We start from the raw sequence: 17395 nt of genomic DNA, 5'->3' as shown, positions 1-17395 counted from the left end.
TCCAGCAGGATGCGGCAATGCACGCATAAATTGTTTCGCCAGTTGCCATTAAAACTCGAAGAAGAAGAAGAAACAGAAGACGAGGAAGAAGAAGCAGTAGCAGCAGCAAATTGAGTCCATCAGACAAAATACCACAGGAACATGCGCGGTGTTAACTTTAAGAGCTAGTTAACCAGAAATTGTGTTTTAGTCAATGTAACTGGTAGTATGTCACGGATTACCTCCCCCATTTTGCATATATCGAACTAGCAAAATATCAAATTATTTAAAATTAAGGATGGACCTGTATGATGACGAGCCAGGTACGGAAAATATTTTTTTCCGCGGCTAATATAGCCAGCATGACGTTTGCTAGCCTACTTGTCGAGGTTTCCCGATACATCGACCAATTTTAACCAAAAGACGTCAACATTTTTTGGTAAATTTTGACTTTGTACTGTTGTTTCTCCCTTTCCTCTAGAATATGCGGACTTTCGGGTGGTCGTAAGTACAGTTAATAACATTTTCTTCGGTGCTTGTATCAAAAGAGGTATCCGAAATTCGACTTTTGCGATATTAGAGGGAAACAGTCTTGTTTGTCTGGTGGGCGTTAACTAGAGGCCATCAGAACGTGTTAAACCCCGAACTGATCCAGCAGTAAAATAACACGTATAATGCAGGACCGAAATACAAATCGTGGTGTCGGACTTGATCCGACATATCCTCTTAAACTCCATAGAGGAATGGGAATTGAAAGGTGAAATTACACTAGGAGAATGGTTGGAAAACTTCAATTCGATAAAAAGCGGGGATTTGGGGGGGATGGGAACCAAGAGGGGAAAAAAGTTCAAACCAAACTCGATTCGTACCAGTTATGAACAACCATTCATCTCCTTCGGAGCTGTTCTGGCAATACATTTGGAAATGGGAAACTTCCCAGCTTCATATTAGTTATCTACAGTCCTCGAATCATCTTTGTTAGTAACAGTACAAGCCTGTTATTTCCCACGGCCATTGGTTCTTTGATGGTTGAGTCACATTTAACTGCTTGGGTGAGTGCAGATATTGAGTGAGTGCAGGAAAGGCCAGCAAGTGGGCACACCATCATTCATAGTGGGTGGACGCAAGGATGAATTGAAGGCAATATTGATGAAATTCAGGTGAATCTTGCGAAAGCTTAGTGACATTTTCAAGTGATGTGATATGATACATTTAAAAAGTTTGAATTAAAAACGATAGCCAACGTTGTCATTCATCTCCACTTTCGATCATGCGTTATTAAACTACATAACTTGCCATTCATTATTTTAAAGATTTACTGACAACTGTCAAAAGAGTTATACATGCTCAGTAACCCGTGTAAGGAAATCACAGAAAGTTGAATCAGTTCATCTGGACACAAATCTTATTGAGAGAAACGTTTCATCACTCATCTAATGCCCCTTTTGCACTACATGGTACCAGCTCGACTCAACTTTTTCGTTTTCCATTACTGGAAAGTACTTGCATTTTGGTAACTGTTACCACTTTTCTGGTACCACCTTTGTTGAGGTTCCAAAAAAACTACAGCGGGTACCAAAATCACTGCAGACCAGCTACACTGAGGGGGTACTGTTACGGTAATAGAAAACTACACTGCGAGTCGAGTCGAGTTGAGCCGGTACCATGTAGTGGAAAAGGGCGTAAGTGACTTCCTCAGTCTCAACTGAATAGTTGCAGTCACAGCATTGTAAAATGGTGACAGATGTCTTTGCATGCTCAATAATCCAGGTAAGAAAATCAAAGAAAGTTGAATCAGTTCATCTGGATACAATGTTTATTGACAAATATGTTTCATCACTCATCTAAGTGAACTCTTGGTCTAAACTACCTGCAGATAGCCCCACCCTTACAAACAACACAGTTGCACAATGACCGAAACCAATGATTAATTTCATATGCAAATGTGGGTGTGACCATTAACTCAATTGCCATGTGTCACAGAGGATTTTGGAATGTTGGCAACCACAGTATTGTAAGATGGCAACAGATGTGTTCCTGTATATGAAGTGTTGGAGGTAGTCCATATGAAATTACAAAATGACCCCGGTCTTAGCAATAGGACTACCCTTAACACTGACCAAGTGTGTCTGCTCCTGAAGCTGTGTCCACATACTTAACATACACGGAGCAGTACTATAGGCAGAGGCATTGGTGTGCTATGGGTTCCCCAGTGTCACCTGTAGTGGCCAACTTTTATATGGAGGAAGTGAAAAAGAGGACTCTGATGTCCTATCCAGGGACACCACCAAGCCATTGGTTCAGATTTGTGGATGACACCTGGTTTAAAATTAAATCTCAGGACGTCCACATTTCACCAACCACATTAACTCTGGACAACCACATCAAGTTCACCAAGGGAGGATGTGAAAAATGACAGGTTAGCTTTAGACTGAAATTGCAATTGATGATGGGGGACATTTGATTGTTGATGTTTACTGTAAACCAACATATTCTGAATGGTACTTAAGGTTTGACTCTCATCATCCACTGGAGCACAAATTAGGAGTCATCAGAACGCTGTACCACCGAGCTGACGTCCCCACCGAAACAGCGGCCGGGGAAGTGGAGAAATCCCACATTAAACAGGCCCTGGCTAAGTGTGTTTATCCTAACTGGGCATTTGTCAAAGCCAGGAAGACGCCCAAACAGTGCACCAGCCAATCGAAGAGAGGAGAATGACAGTAGCTGCCCAAGCGTAAACCAGTGGTGATACCATATGTGGCAGGAGTGTCGGAAAAGTTGAGATGCATATTTTCCAAACACCGTCTCAGTTGCTTTCAAACCCTAAAACACATTGCGCCAGAAATTGGTCCACCCCAAGGATCGGATCCCCCGGCACAAACAGAGCAATATAGTGTACGCTGTTATGTGCCTGGAGGATTGCAGTGACTTGTACATTGGGGAAACTAAACAGACGTTGGCCAAGAGGATGGCACAACTCAGAAGAGCTAACACGTCAGGCCAGGACTCTGCAGTCTACACCCATCTACAGGCCAGTGACCACTCTTTCAAGGATGGGGATGTGTACATCCTTGATAGGGAGGAACGCTGGTTTGAATGGGGAGTCAAAGAGGCCATCTATGTGACGAGGGAACGACCATCCCTGAAACAATGGAGCTAAGAGTACATCTGTCGCCATCTTACAATGCTGTGATTGCAAACATTCCCAAATCCTCTGTGAATAGTACATATGGCCATTGAAACTCTAGCTAATGGTCACGCTATATTTGCATATGAGACTGATCGTTGGTTTCAGTCGTTATGCCACTGTATTGTTTATAAGGGTGGGGAGACCTGCAGTCCGTTGAGATTGAAGAGGTCACTTAGATGAGTGATGAAATGTTTCTGTCAATAAACGTTGTGTCCACATGAACTGATTCTGTGATGTCAAAAAGTTAATTAAAAAAAGTTAATTGAAATTTGTACGGGGGGTGGAGCTAAGTGAATTGAGTTATTGACCAAATGAGAATTAAGTGATCAATTTAAAAAAAAAATTGTTTATCGTGTAGCTTGTAGTTTGTTACCTTTGACAGTTTATAGTTTAACATGAGTAATTTCTGTTTCTTCCACCCATTTTAACGACTTAAGTTACCCAAAACTAAAATATATCCCCATTGATGAACATCTTTACAAACCCGCAGAACCTGCCATGGTTCACTTGGTAGAGGAACAAAGTCGGTGGACATGTTTTCATGAGTTTTGAATATCATCATATGAAGTTCATAGTAGCAAGCAGTGCTGAGCTATGTGCAAAGGACTTGAAACTGAAAGTACAGATAAAAAAAAAAAAAAATTCATAACCTGACTTTTGAATTCCACATTGGCTGTTTTTCTACCTAGTAGACCATTGTAGATGTGGGCAACCATGCGGGACTCATTTCCATGCCTCTTTCTCTCTCTCAGCAAGCAATGATGGAAATGTTTGAACTGCATTCTCCTGTGCGAAGGATGGTGAGCATTGGATGTCTTGGTAAGAAGGACAAGCAACAAGTATTTTCATGAATAAAGTTCATTTTGATATATTTTATTTATATGAATTGTTTTTTGGAATTTCCCTAGCTATTCTCACTCTAATTTAATGTCACTTCTCAGTTCTTTTTTCTCTTTGGATCTGAAATGATTGAGATAAGGCCCTGTTATTCCCTCTTCTGATCTTGGCCTTCATTAATTTCCATTTTACTCCTCCGCTGTCAGTGTTATTGATAAAATTAATCACATTAATTTAAGAATTAGTGTTGATGAATTCATATTCATTCTGAGGCACATTCTGTCAAGACTTAAAATTATAATCCTGATGATTGTCTTTTTAATTCACAGACATCTACAGTGACTGTTGGTGTTAATTGCAGTGGTGTTTGAGCACTGTAAATACCAGAAATTAATTGAAAATGAAACCTAATTGTCAGTGATATTATGTCAGTACTTCTATCCTTATGGATGAACAAAACATGGTCTAACCTGGGTTTCAGTTATTGATCGTGTTAGTTACCTGTGGTTGAAGGCCTACTTTAAACTGCCATACCTCTTGCTGGCCTCAACAACTGTGCTTAAACTTCGGTCTTTCTGCTACCTGTGGTTTTGGTCATTTGACAAGTCAGAAGACTTAAAATGCTTAGTAGTTTATCATTTATCCCAGAAAGTCCTATCCAACGAGCAACTACAGAACTATTCATGATATTAGCTATTGTTTTAAATACATCTGCACTAGTAAGTATCCAAAAGAACCTTTGATGGTAATGTAAATCTTAGGATTACAACTAAATGTATGAAATGCATTTGGTCTAAGTTTTCCAAGATACCTGTCCCAAATTTAACTCAGCTAAAGAAGCGATATGGAATTAAATTAGCCCTGTACTTTGTGCATGGTGCTGACCTGTTTTGAATGCCTTTTGTCGACCCACTCACTGACCATTGAACATCCACTAGATGATGCTGACGAGAGATTTTGGGGACCCCGCCAAGGTGATTTCCCAGGGTTTTCTGGGTTTACTGTAAATATTAACAGAAGATTAAATGTGAGTCCGGGAAAGTCTTCCCACCCTATATATGTGCCTGGGGCACATTTCCCTCCAAGTGCAAAAGAGCCTCCTCACTTTTCCCCAGAGCTGAAGGAGATTGTTGAGGGCGTGAGTTCAGATTTTACTTATTTATTTATTTTTATTCTTTTTAAGTTACAAAATGTCAGTTGAGTTATCTTTTTCATTGAATCTGCTCTGTTTTGACTGGTTTCACTTGCGTGTTTTAACGTCATGCATGCCGACCCCTTCAGCATGCTGAAACAAAGACCAAAAAACACATGGGAAAGGCCGACAGGAAGCGGCTTAAGAAACGGGTGAGTTTTGTTATGTCGTTTTACCATCTGTTCCCTAACAGCATGCAGGCAGTTGAAAAGTAATATTACATCATGTTAATAAAGTCTAGCTGTCTGACACCCCATATACCTGTTCAACAGAAACAGAGGGAGAGGAAACGACTCGAGAAGTTAGAGAAGGAGAAACGGAATTCACAGAAAAAAGTACAGGTAAACGTCACATAACTTTTAGCTGACCTGACTCACTTTTTTTTTTTATACCCATGAAATTACAAGTTTCCGGCCAAAAACCTCTTGAAGTAAACGACATTTTTATTTCTTTTTGGTAGGGAAAAGGTGACTCTAAGCAGTCGAAAGCAGAGGAAAATGAAGGGGTAAATGATAAATCTACTGAAAAAATGAAGACTTCCAGTGGTAAACATATGAGCCAATCGGGGAAACAAGATGCAGACAGTAGCGGCAGCAGTAGTAGTGAAGAAGTCTCCAGCGATGAAGAGAGCAGTGACCCAGAGAGTATATCGGAAAGCTGTGAGGTACCAAAAATACACATCTAAAAAAAAATCTTTGTTCTTGCTGTCACTCAAGTAATTTGTTGTATGTTCAGTTTTACAGGACTAAAACCTGTAACCATGATGATAATTGCTTTCTTTCTTGTTCATAAACACCTTTTTGTTTGTTTTTTGCTAATTTATTGATGCATTCGGTATTCTTTTGGTCTCTTTAGGGACTGGACCTAACCAGTGTCTTTGTAAGTAAGGCTGCAGACATAGCCAAGAGAAAATTAGAGCAGAAGCCCAAACAAGAAAAGAAGGAGAAAAAGATAAATAATAAAAAGGAAATTCAACCAGCCAAGGACAAACCTAATGAAGAGCAGAATGATATAAATAAGGTATGGAAATTGCATGTAATATTACATCCTATTGAGGAATTGATTTTATTTCTCATCTAACCCCCCCCCCCCATTATCGGTATTACACGCAGTGCAAAACTGTTGCCTGATCCTGGATTGGATTAAACTGTCTGTGAATTAAGGTGGAAAATCTATATCAGTCGCTGACTGTTGTGAATCCCTGTTAATCATTATAAGGGAAAAGGGTAAAGCTAGAACGTTTTAGGCTTTGGATAGCTGACAGATGGAACACGTCTGTGAAGGAGAAAAGGGGATATATACCGATCAGCCAAAACATTAAAACCACCTGCCTAATATTGTGTAGGTCCCCCTTGTGCTGCCAAAACAGCTCTGACCTATTGGGGTATGGACTCCACAAGACCTCTGAAAGTGTCCTTTGGTATCTGGCACCAAAACATTCGCAGCAGGTCCTTTAAGTCCTGTAAGTTGCGAGTATTAGACTTGTTTTCCCAGCACATACCACAGGTGCGCGATTGGATTGAAGTCTGGGGAATTTGGAGGCCAAGGCAACACCTTGAACTCTTTATCATATTCCTCAAACCATTCCTGAACAATGTTTGCGGTGTGGCATGGCGCATTATCCTGCTGAAAGAAGCCACTGCCATCAGGGAATACCATTGCCATGAAGGGGTGTACTTGGTCTGAAACAATGTTTATGTAGGTGTCAAAGTAATATACATATGAATGCCAGGACCCAAGGATTCCCAGCAGAACATTTCCCACATCACACTGCTTCCGCCGGCTTGCCTTCTTCCCATAGTGCCTCCTGTTGCCATCTCTTAGCCAGCTAAATGATGCACACGCACTTAGCTATCCACATGATGTAAAAGATGTGATTTGTCAGACCAGACCACCTTCTTCCATTGCTCCATGGTCAAATTCTGATGGTCACGTGCCCATTGTAGGTGCTTCTGGTGATGACCAGGGGTCATCATGGGCACTGACCAGTCTGGGTCTACGCAGCCAGCTGCGATGCACTGTGTTCTGACACCTGTCTGTCATAGCCAGTTTTAAGTTGTTCAACAATTTGAGCTACAGTAGCTCTTCTGTGAGATCAGACCAGATGGGCTAGCCTTTGCTCCCCACGTGGATCAGTGAGTCTTGGGCGCCTATCACCCTGTCGCCGTTTTACCAGCTATCTTTCTTTGGACCTCTTTTGGTAGGCAGTGACCACTGCTTACTGAAAAATCCCCACAAGACCTGCCATTTTGGAGATGCTCTGACCCAGTTGTCTAGCCATCACAATTTGTCCCATGTCAAAGTTGCTCAGATCCTTACGCTTGCCCGTTTTTCTTGCTTCCAACACATCAACTTCAAGAACTGACTGTTCACTTGCTGCCTAATATATCCCTTGACAGGTGCCATTTTTGCGAGATGATGGGTTGTGTGTGTGTGTGTGTGTGTGTGTGTGTGTGTGTGTGTGTGTGTGTGTGTGTGTGTGTATGTATGTGTGTATACACACACACACACACACACACACACACACACACACACATATATATATATATATATATATATATATATATATATATATATAAATCCTACCAGAGGCCTGGGACTTTGAGGGTTCTGTGCAGTATTAGCTGTCCCTAGGACTGCACTCTTCCAGACAGAGACCTCAGATGTTGTTCCTGGAATCTACTGGAGCCACTCTCCCAGTTTGGGGGTCAGTCCCTAGCGCTGCTATTACCACTGGGACTACTGTGGATTTCACCTTCCACATCTGATCAAGTTCTTCCCTCAGCCCTTGGTATTTCTCTAGCTTCTTGTGCTCTTTCTTCCTGTGTTGCCGTCGCTCGGGATTGCTACATCAATCACTACTGTTGTCTTCTGTTCCTTGTCGACCACCACAATATCTGGTTGGTTAGCCAGCACCTGCTTGTCAGTCTGGAACTTGAAGTCTCACAGGATCTTAGCTCTGTCATTCTCAACCACCTTTGGCAGTGTCTCCCATTTGGACTTGAGGACTTCCAGTCTGTATTCAGTACTGATATTCATGTACACTACCCCAGCCATTTGATTATGCCTTTCAGTGTACACTTTCCCAACTAGCATTTTACAGCCTGTTACTAAGTGCTGGACTGTCTTAGGGGTGTCTTTACACAGCCTGCATCTCGGGGCTTTGCGCGCGTGTGTGTGTCAAAAGCGCTCTATAAAATGCAGTCCATTTACATGTGTGTGTGTGTGTATATATAACTTTGTTAAAAGAAACACTCAAGGGAAAGTGCTTAGCAAATGAGCAAAATAATCCAGCAAGTCGAGTAAATTCTTTAATGGACAGTACAAGCCTGGTCCATGCCATAAGCAATCATCAGCTGTCAATCATTAGCTGATGATTGCTTATGGTATGAAACAGGCTTGTACTGTCCATTAAAGAATTTACTTGAATCACTGAATCTTTTATATATATATTAGATAGATAGATGGATAAAGGTTTTTTTTTTTCCTCCCAAAATATTCTGTGGAGACAACAAGACAGCAACTGGGAATATACGTATCACCCTTATTTAGTGTTGGGTAATGTGCATTTTATGATTGTTTTATTGAAATAAGACTTACTTCTTGAGAAGTGTAACCAACTAACTAACCAGTGAAGGGGTTTATTTGAAAGATGTTATTGTCAGCTTTTTTTGAGAGAAGTCTCGAACTCATTGGGATCTGTAAAGAGCAACAAAATTCCCAAATGTGACATTCTTACAACTCCAGTTCTGGCATTCAGGTAGATGGCATATCATCCCTCTACCCAAGGACAACCCCAAAAACTGCTTAAAAAACCCTTAAACATCCACCTTCAGCTTGTGTTGGTATGGGTATGTGGTCACATCCAAAGAATGTAAACATTGTGTTGTACAGCTGAAGCACGGTCCGAGTATTTAACCTTAACTCAAGTACAAGTGAAGTAACCTTTTTGTAAGATTCAACCTTATGGTTCAGTGAACAATTCAAGTTAAAGTAAACTCAGAACCCATGTTGAAACTTTGAAGAGTGTGAGATAGACTTTCTACTAAGAGTATGAGATAGCGGGAAGATGTGAAGCCAGTCCTCCATATTACAATCAGTTCTTGAAGGCAGAGTCTTTTGGTTATCTGTATAGTTGACCTTGAGAGTCTGCGGGGAGGCCAGCTTAGACAAACTGTTTTCCGCGTAACATCACAGGCTTGTGTTTTGTTTGTTTTGACGATTGACTCAGGTATGGCTTGTCACGGTGACCCCTGTATTTTCACAAAAGAATCAAGTCATAATTGGGGTCGTTTATAGAGGACTTGTTGACAGCAAATTGAGTTCCTTCCTCACGTAGGTGCTTAAAAATCACTTCCTAACAGCCATTCAGACCCAACAGTAGCTCCAAACATCTAGTGAACGTTTCAAAAACAAATGAGCTGCGTTTATAGCACTATTGCCGGGAAAGGATCTTTTGGAGGAGCTACGGTATGCCCACTTATCAGGGTTTTTTTTCTCCTTTCTGGTTTTGACAGAATACTGCCGCCCCAAGCAACCCCAGTCTTGAAGATAACCTAAAAATAAGTACAGAACTTGCAGGTGAGTTTTTTTTCCCTCCCCACTTATCTAAACATCAGTGTCAGCAAGCTGAGTAACTGTCTTGTTTGTGGTGAGGTCATATGATTGTGATGGGAGAGAATGAATCAGGCCAACTAACAGTTTTGTTAAACGTTAGTAAATCAGAAATTTCCATTATGTATAAATTGCCAATAAGTGTATCATCAATCAATCAGAAATTATCAGTGAACTGAAACCAATATAAAAGCAAAAAAATGTAAACAGAACAAATTGAAAATAGGTAAAATTATAGGAATATGTTAATGCATGTTAATGCCCATCAAGTAATTATTGAGAAAGATAAAGTAATGTATTGGCTCTGCTCAATCCCACGGGACAGAATGTGTCCTGGAAAATGGAAGATGACACAGAAAAAGGAAGAATAGACAAGAACAAATGTTATCTTTAACTTTTGACACAGTGCAGTCTACCAGGCTCGCACTTCAGACAGTTGGTTCTTGCCTTTTTTGGTAGCAGTAACAGTTTTTCAGAAATAACATACATGACTTCTTCATGACCCTCCATATTTTTAGAAACAACACATTACTTCTTCTGTTATGCATGACTGTTTAATGACTTGTTTGACACGCACTTGATCCCAAGTGCCAGAAGATCTCTTGTTCTGCAGTGTGCATCAAATAGAGAAATACCTCATTTGTATTTTGGGGGACAATTATTATTCTCAAAGAAATAACTTAAATTATTTTCTTTTATAGAGCTTGGAAATAAGTACGCTCAAGCTGGACAATTTGTTACTGCTGTGAAGCATTATACAGACGCAATTAAGCACAACCCTACAGATTATAGGTGAGTAATTTTATCACAGCACAATCTCGGACAATGTGTGAAACCACCAAATATCCTTTGTAAACCAACAGTGAAACTGAAGTTGATTTCTTGTTAATTTCTACCACAGGCTGTTTGGAAACCGCTCCTACTGTTTTGAGAAGATGCAGGAGTATCAAAAGGCGCTGACCGATGCTGAGCTGTCCCTCAGCATATTTCCCAGCTGGGTCAAAGGTCATTATAGGAGAGGCAGAGCTCTGGCAGGTTTAAAGGTAAATGGACATGAACTTACAAGTCTGTACCTTCCATACCTGCCCTTTGCACCTGTCCCTGTCCTGTAGCCAGGTCACAGTTTGTGTGCTGTAAGAACCTGATGCAATATTTTTGGGTCAAAGTGATATTGCGGTCATGTTGACCTTGTTGCAACACCGGTCTGTTAATACCAAGTGTCATTGGGCTACCCTGGGACACAGTTTTTTGTCAGAGCTGTATTCTTCCCCCAGCTCTCATCAATTTGCTGTCTACTTAGAATTATGTATAATTTCTTGAGTGATCTATTCCTTCCCCTAAATACTTTGTAACTGTGCTAAGCCCTGCAGTGTGTAACTGAATCGATAATTGGAGACAGTACTTTGTAGAGCTTATGATGGGTCCTTCTTCCCACAGAGTTATGACGAGGCTGCAGAGGCTTTTAAGAATGTTCTGAAGCTCAACAGCAGCTGTGCAGATGCTGCCCAGGAACTGATGCGTGTGCAGATATCGCAACTAATGGTAGGTAGTGGTGATTTATTTCGATTCTTGTGCCGGTTATCAGCAGGTTAGGCCAAAGCCAATTCAGAAATTAAAGGGTCATGGTGTATTCTGTTACTTTATATTTTGGCATACAAGTAAGTTAGACTGTTAGTGTTTTTAATGACACTTTTCTACATTAGTATTTGCCTAATCATATATCTAGTCTTTGCTTGATGAGAACTGTCAGGTAATGTAGAGAATCTGCCATTCTCTACTTTGCCTGTGCAGAGATGATGAATAGACTCCTACGTGTTCTTGTGCTATTGATACCGAGGGGTTCTTTGGTCTCGTTGCAGGAGTACGGCTTTTCAAGGGAGCAGAGCTCAAATGCCTTAATAATTCACGGGACAGTAAATAAGGCACTGGAGGTGCTGTCTAAATTAAATGGTAGATCAGGTGAGTGTTAACTTGTGTTGCACTAGTGCTACTCTTGCTCAAGGAAGTATACCTCTACTTGCATGGGTGATGTCTTATTTTTTAAATCCTCAAGTGTATCAGTCTTAATGAATTTGTTCTGTTAATTCCAGCCGATTCACTGCTAATTTACTAAGTGTCCATTTTTTGCAATGTTTAACAATGTTGAACACTTGTTTCTGTGCCTAGAAGCCACCTCTGCCCAAGTCCATAAAACTCTCCCACCAGCCTTGTCTGAGACGACCAGCAGAACCCCTGTCGCTTCCTCTGCCAACTCCAAACCCCTCCTTCCTCCTCAGGCCCAGGATCCACCAAAACACCCACTTATGAATAGACCCTTGGGTCCAATCCAGAATAAGTCTAATATCCAGAGTGAGCCAAGGCCCCTTCATAAACATCTTGAGAAGGACGCAGAAGCTCACCAACAGCAACTGTGAGTGTCAAAACAATTGCAGCACAAGGTTAAAATTCAGCCCACCAAATTACTTGATGAATGCTGATGTTTTATGAATGAGAGCTTCTGTAAGTGATAAAACTTGAATTGATATTGTTCTGTGTCCAATTGTTTGTAAAGAGATATACAGTATAATAATTTGCACTTTAGTACAATTAGTTCGTAACAGAAATAATTTCTTCTTTATTTTGCTATATCTTGAAGGGACAGAGCTAGTAGAAGAAGCTTTGTTCCATTTTTTTCCGTCCTTTGTACAACATGCCTTTTGATTAACCTTGTCTAAAATTCAACGTCTTACCAGTCAATTAGTTTCTCTGTAAACTCTCGAATTACTGCAAGCTGGTGAACCTTCTATCGTAGGTTGTATTTACATTATAAAAAAAAAACAATTTTATGTAATGGTAATCGTTGATGCAGAGGGTAATTTTATTAGTCTGCTAATTCCAAGATAGAATATCGTTGAATCATTTTTTATGCTTTCTAGTGGTTCTGACTATTGTTTACAATACGATAATATGCAAAGGTAAAAATAGGAACTCAGGAGGGTGTCCGGGTAGCGTGGCAGTCTATTCCGTTGCCTACCAACACGGGAATTGCTGGGTCAATCCCCATGTTACCTTCAGCTTAGTAGGGCGTCCTTACAGACACAATTGGCTGTGTCTGCGGGTGGGGAGCCAGAGGTGGCTATGTGTCCTGGTCACTGCACTAGCGCCTCCTCTGGTCGGTGGGGGCACCTGTTCGGGGGGGGGTAGCGTGATCCTCCCACGCGCTACGTCCCCCTGGTGAATCTCCTCACTGGCAGGTGAAAAGAAGCGGCTGGCAACTCCACATGTATCGGAGGAGGCATGTGGTAGTCTCCAGCCCTCCCTCCCCAGAGGGGGTGGAACAGTGACCAGGACGGCTCGGAAGAGTGGGGTAATTGGCCATACACAATTGGGGGGGGGGGGGGGGGCACTCAAAACATCTACCGCACTCTTTCCTTTTCCATTATTACTGTGTAATGTTCACTATCAAACGTAGCTAACATGTATGTAACAACTTGTTTTCCTTGTTTTGACAGGGAGCTGTTTCCTATTTGGGTGGGAAACTTGGTTCCCACAGTTCAAGAATCCACAGTTGCCAAACTATTCAGCAGGTGAGAGAACACACCAGTGTATCTGTGGAGGGTTTCATTCCAAAATAATGTAGATTTATTTTTGATAAGAATTCAACAGATTAAGTAGCCTCCATCCTGGTAAAAATGTAGTCCATGTGCCCAAAAGCTGCATTGGTTTGATGATTGGAGCCATCTCCCTTCACCAATATGTTCTTCTTCCCTTGCAGTGTCGGACAGATATATAGTATCAAGCTTCTGATTAACAAAAGGTGTGCCTTTGTCAACTTTACCAAAAAAGACCATTGTGATGATGCCATCCGGCGGTTTCATGTAAGTATCTCTGGAAATGGTGGGTAGGTCAGACTCTTAGATTACAGGCTTGAATCACACCGTTCCAACTATGGACATCTGACTCCCCCCTCTCCGACTACTGTTGAACTTGTTAACTGGGCAACAGTTCAATAAGATGTAATGAAAACCACTTTCCTAGTTACAGGGATCATTCATCTTTTTGAACAGAGATATACATTTAGGTCAAGCTCAGGTCCATTTTTGGGGTGCTAGATCATTAGTAAAGTGGATTTAGGTGGAAAACTGCAGGGGTAGTAAGAAATTATAGGTGGGCAGTAGAGACTGGAGGATAGGGAGATGTTCTCACTTGGCAACATGCCACCTTGCTTTGCTTTTTCCTATCTTTTTTTTTAAACATCTGCTTGTCCTTTTAGGGCTATGTTTTAATGGGCAACAATATCGTCGTGCGATACCCCGACAGGATTCCTAAGGGCATGGGCATCTCCAAGTTGGCCCTCAGAGCTGAAGACCAGCCAAATGATTGTTTCAAGTGAGTGACGAATAACAGCTGTAAGAAGTGTGTTTTGCTTTTTTTTCCCCTTCCCCCTTTGGAGTGTTTGTGTTTGCAGTTGTGAGCATCAGCAGTCAGTTACACCACAGTAATGACAATTCTTCTTTATATCTGGATATTGTCGACCTACCAAGCACCACCTCATTAAAGGGAGTTTTCCTTGTAAACACACTCGGTTTTTGTTTACATTTAAAATTTCTCATCAAAACACATTGTGTGTGTGTGTCCTTGAAACCTAATAAACCTATTCCATGTATTGCCTACCCCGTAAGCCGTATTTTGTAATGAAAGCGGCATTATTCACGACGGATGATGTTCTTTTTATTGTCAGACCATCGCGTTGCATCGGCATGCTGCTGCCAGCAGTTGTCGAATTGAGTGTAACCAAGTGAAATGAGCGTGAGGCCTCATTCACCTTTTGTTTCAAGGATGTAAATTAGCCTATTTAGTGTCACTGATAATTATTTTCATGATCAAAACTCGTATGTGACATAGTTCTATGTTGGTTTTATTGTGCTCAACAAAATCTAAATACAGCATTTACTATTCCTATGCCTTTGTATAACAAATGGAAGATAATAAAAGCTGTTCATCATTTGCACAGATTATCAGAGTTTAAATGATACAACATAACGATGTGCGACAGTATTTACACATTTGTTTTTTGTTTTTAAAACAGTTCCCTTGCCCGGAATATGGTGTTTAGTATGCCTGAGGCTGAAACCAGGGAACACTTTGAGCTGTTGAACATCAGCCAGGACTTGCTGTATCTACTCCTTTATCTTTCTGTTGTCTTTGTTCTGCATCACGGTCAGGTTTTAATTTCTTTGCCTCTTGCGGTCGACATAATTCTCCTGACCTTCTTTTTCTGTTTTTTATTTATTGGGAGCATATTGATGTCCCTGTTCTTAGTGTTTTTTCTGTGGATATGTGTAATTTGTCAACCCTTGCTCGTGGCGTGCATGTGCGTCCTCGCGCACGTGCTGGACGAACATGTGGCACAAACAATACAGGGACCCGCTGCTTTGTAAATGGTAAATGGACTGTATTTATATAACGCTTTTCTAGTCTAGCGCCCACTCAAGGCGCTTTACAGTGTGTGCCTCACATTGACACACTGACGGTGGAGGCTCCCATGCAAGGTGCCAACCTGCTCATCAGGAGCAGTTAAGGGTTCAGTGTCTTGCTCAAGGTTACTTCGACACGCTCTCTCCAAGAGCTGGGGATCGAACCAACGACCTTCTCATTACTAGACGACCCGCTCTACCTCCTGAGCCATGCCACCCCTATAGCGCCACTAGTGGCAAAACTACATTGGTTACCTTTGAACTGAAAATAATTATTGCTTGAGTTAAACTAATGATCTCAAACATATGAACTTAAAGGCATACTGAGAAGGATTCCCTCCCTCGAAACCGTATGAACTAATCCATAAACGTGCGACTCAGTCATACTTATGGCTCATTGCTTGTCTGTGTCAGAAGAGACCCTGACCTCTGTATTTCTTGTTTTCTACATGTTTGGGATGTTTCTGGGTGTCAGCCTTTTCGGCAGTGGGTCTGTCAGTCATTGCCTACAACCGACAGCACTGCTTGTGAGGGTGGAATTCTGTTAAACTGCAGCTAGCGTGTTACAGCTGAACTGACACATAATGGTGGACACTGCACCTAAAAAACGAAAATACATGATCCAAAACAAGAGCCAATTTGGGGTTGGCTTTCATCCATTGGTAAGCACTGAAAGAGTGAAAGGGGGCGAAAAGTGACCATCTTCTTGAGCCAGGAAGGAGGGGATACATTTTCAAGTTGCGTTTACAAACCACATGCCGCATAATGCTACTCGGTATACCATTTAAGCTTTGCCAAACCTTAAACCTTTGTGTGCTTTTAGGCAAGGCGAGTGCGTCTACTGGCGGAGTGTCGGATGTTACCGAAGACCTGGCTGTGCATATAGACATGTCCCTGAGCATAAAGGCATCGACAACCATTAACCGCAACAAGACTATCAACGGTGTGAACCCCCCCAGTCAGTGACATCAACACTGTTTAAGGCTTTGTCAGTTCTTATTGCATATTTCTAACGAGATTAAATGAATAATAAGTTTAAAAAGTAGAACTTTAGCAACTGATACTCACTGGATAACATGTATTTTTTTATGATTTTAATCCTTCTAAATGTAGCGGCTACCAAAGATGGAAGCTGCTGATCTTGATTGAATTCCACTTTTTTTATATTTGTCAAAAAACAAAACAGTGATGGCCTTAATTGTTTATTACAAGTTTCCAAAAAGTATCTTTTTGCCAAATTCCTGTAAGTCAAACGGAAATATTTCTCTGTGGAAACTGGATTGTGTATTCATCCTCTGCTCAGGTTCCTGTCCAAGCCACACATTTTGTTTGAACGGTGTGATTTGAATAGAAATAACCGTTAAATAATCATTTAGTTGTTTTTCCATTAGCCACACCAATTACAAACTAACAGACAGAAATTGTGGGGAAAAAGCAAGACATTAGCATTGCTAATGGGCAAAAAGGTATCATACATTTTTAGCCAGTTTGTATCTACAGAGAAATCCACTGACTATATCTACTACATGTTTGATTTAAATTTGAGCTTCATGACAATCTTACTCCTACAGATAATCCCGAAAGACATAGTTTCATGATCTTGTAAAATGTAGGGATGGATACTTGCACTGCTGCTTTAGTATTGCTCTTTTCACCCTGCGGTTCTGTTTCTTTTGTTGTTCATCAAGCGTAACAATTATTACACAAACCGTCAATTGTCAGAAATCAATTTATATGTCAGTCATGAGCCTGTATTAAGGCCAAGTGTTGAAGTATTTGTATTTTAATGTCCAAGAAGAATTAAAGTTTATCCAACAGTCCACGTTACTTTGGGTCATGAATTTTTCTGATGTATATTGGAGGCTGGATGACCAACAGATGGCAGCATATGCAAAGCAATGCTTCCACAGCTTATTGGCAGCTTGGAGTAGCGTTCAGATGTGTGTCGCTGAATACAAATTCTGGACGGTGAACATTGCTACTCATAGTCTTAAGATTGCTCGTGCAAACAAAATGCCATGTACAGCGAACTGCTTATTTGGCGCATGTAGTCTTCCAGTCATTAACTAACTGATGGAATGACGGACATGCCAGCAGTTGTACCCGAAACAATGGTGCAAGAAA

General features: G+C 41.1%; 1 protein-coding gene across 2 annotated transcripts; it reads left to right on the top strand.

Moving 5' to 3' along the window:
• Positions 1-102: 102 nt before the first annotated feature.
• On the top strand, positions 103-17093 carry LOC130130699 (uncharacterized). Of its 2 annotated transcripts, none has more exons than XM_056300480.1 (18): positions 103-302; positions 461-483; positions 3925-3991; positions 4948-5147; positions 5291-5353; positions 5474-5542; positions 5662-5865; positions 6057-6221; positions 9719-9782; positions 10517-10607; positions 10717-10858; positions 11253-11357; positions 11675-11774; positions 11985-12225; positions 13307-13381; positions 13570-13672; positions 14068-14183; positions 16095-17093. In XM_056300480.1, the coding sequence occupies exons 1-18, from the start codon at positions 278-280 to the stop codon at positions 16192-16194; spliced, it is 1953 nt and encodes a 650-aa protein (XP_056156455.1). In that variant the 5' UTR covers positions 103-277; the 3' UTR covers positions 16195-17093. The 2 variants fall into 2 exon arrangements, with proteins under 2 accessions (XP_056156455.1, XP_056156454.1); XM_056300479.1 differs by having other exon boundaries at positions 11982-12225.
• The last annotated feature ends 302 nt before the right edge of the window (positions 17094-17395 follow it).

The sequence above is a fragment of the Lampris incognitus genome, chromosome 20 (genome assembly GCF_029633865.1).
Source record: "Lampris incognitus isolate fLamInc1 chromosome 20, fLamInc1.hap2, whole genome shotgun sequence".
NCBI classification, from domain to species: Eukaryota; Metazoa; Chordata; class Actinopteri; order Lampriformes; family Lampridae; genus Lampris; species Lampris incognitus.
Note: the sequence above shows the minus strand (reverse complement) of the source record. Positions and strands in the feature narration are given on the sequence as shown.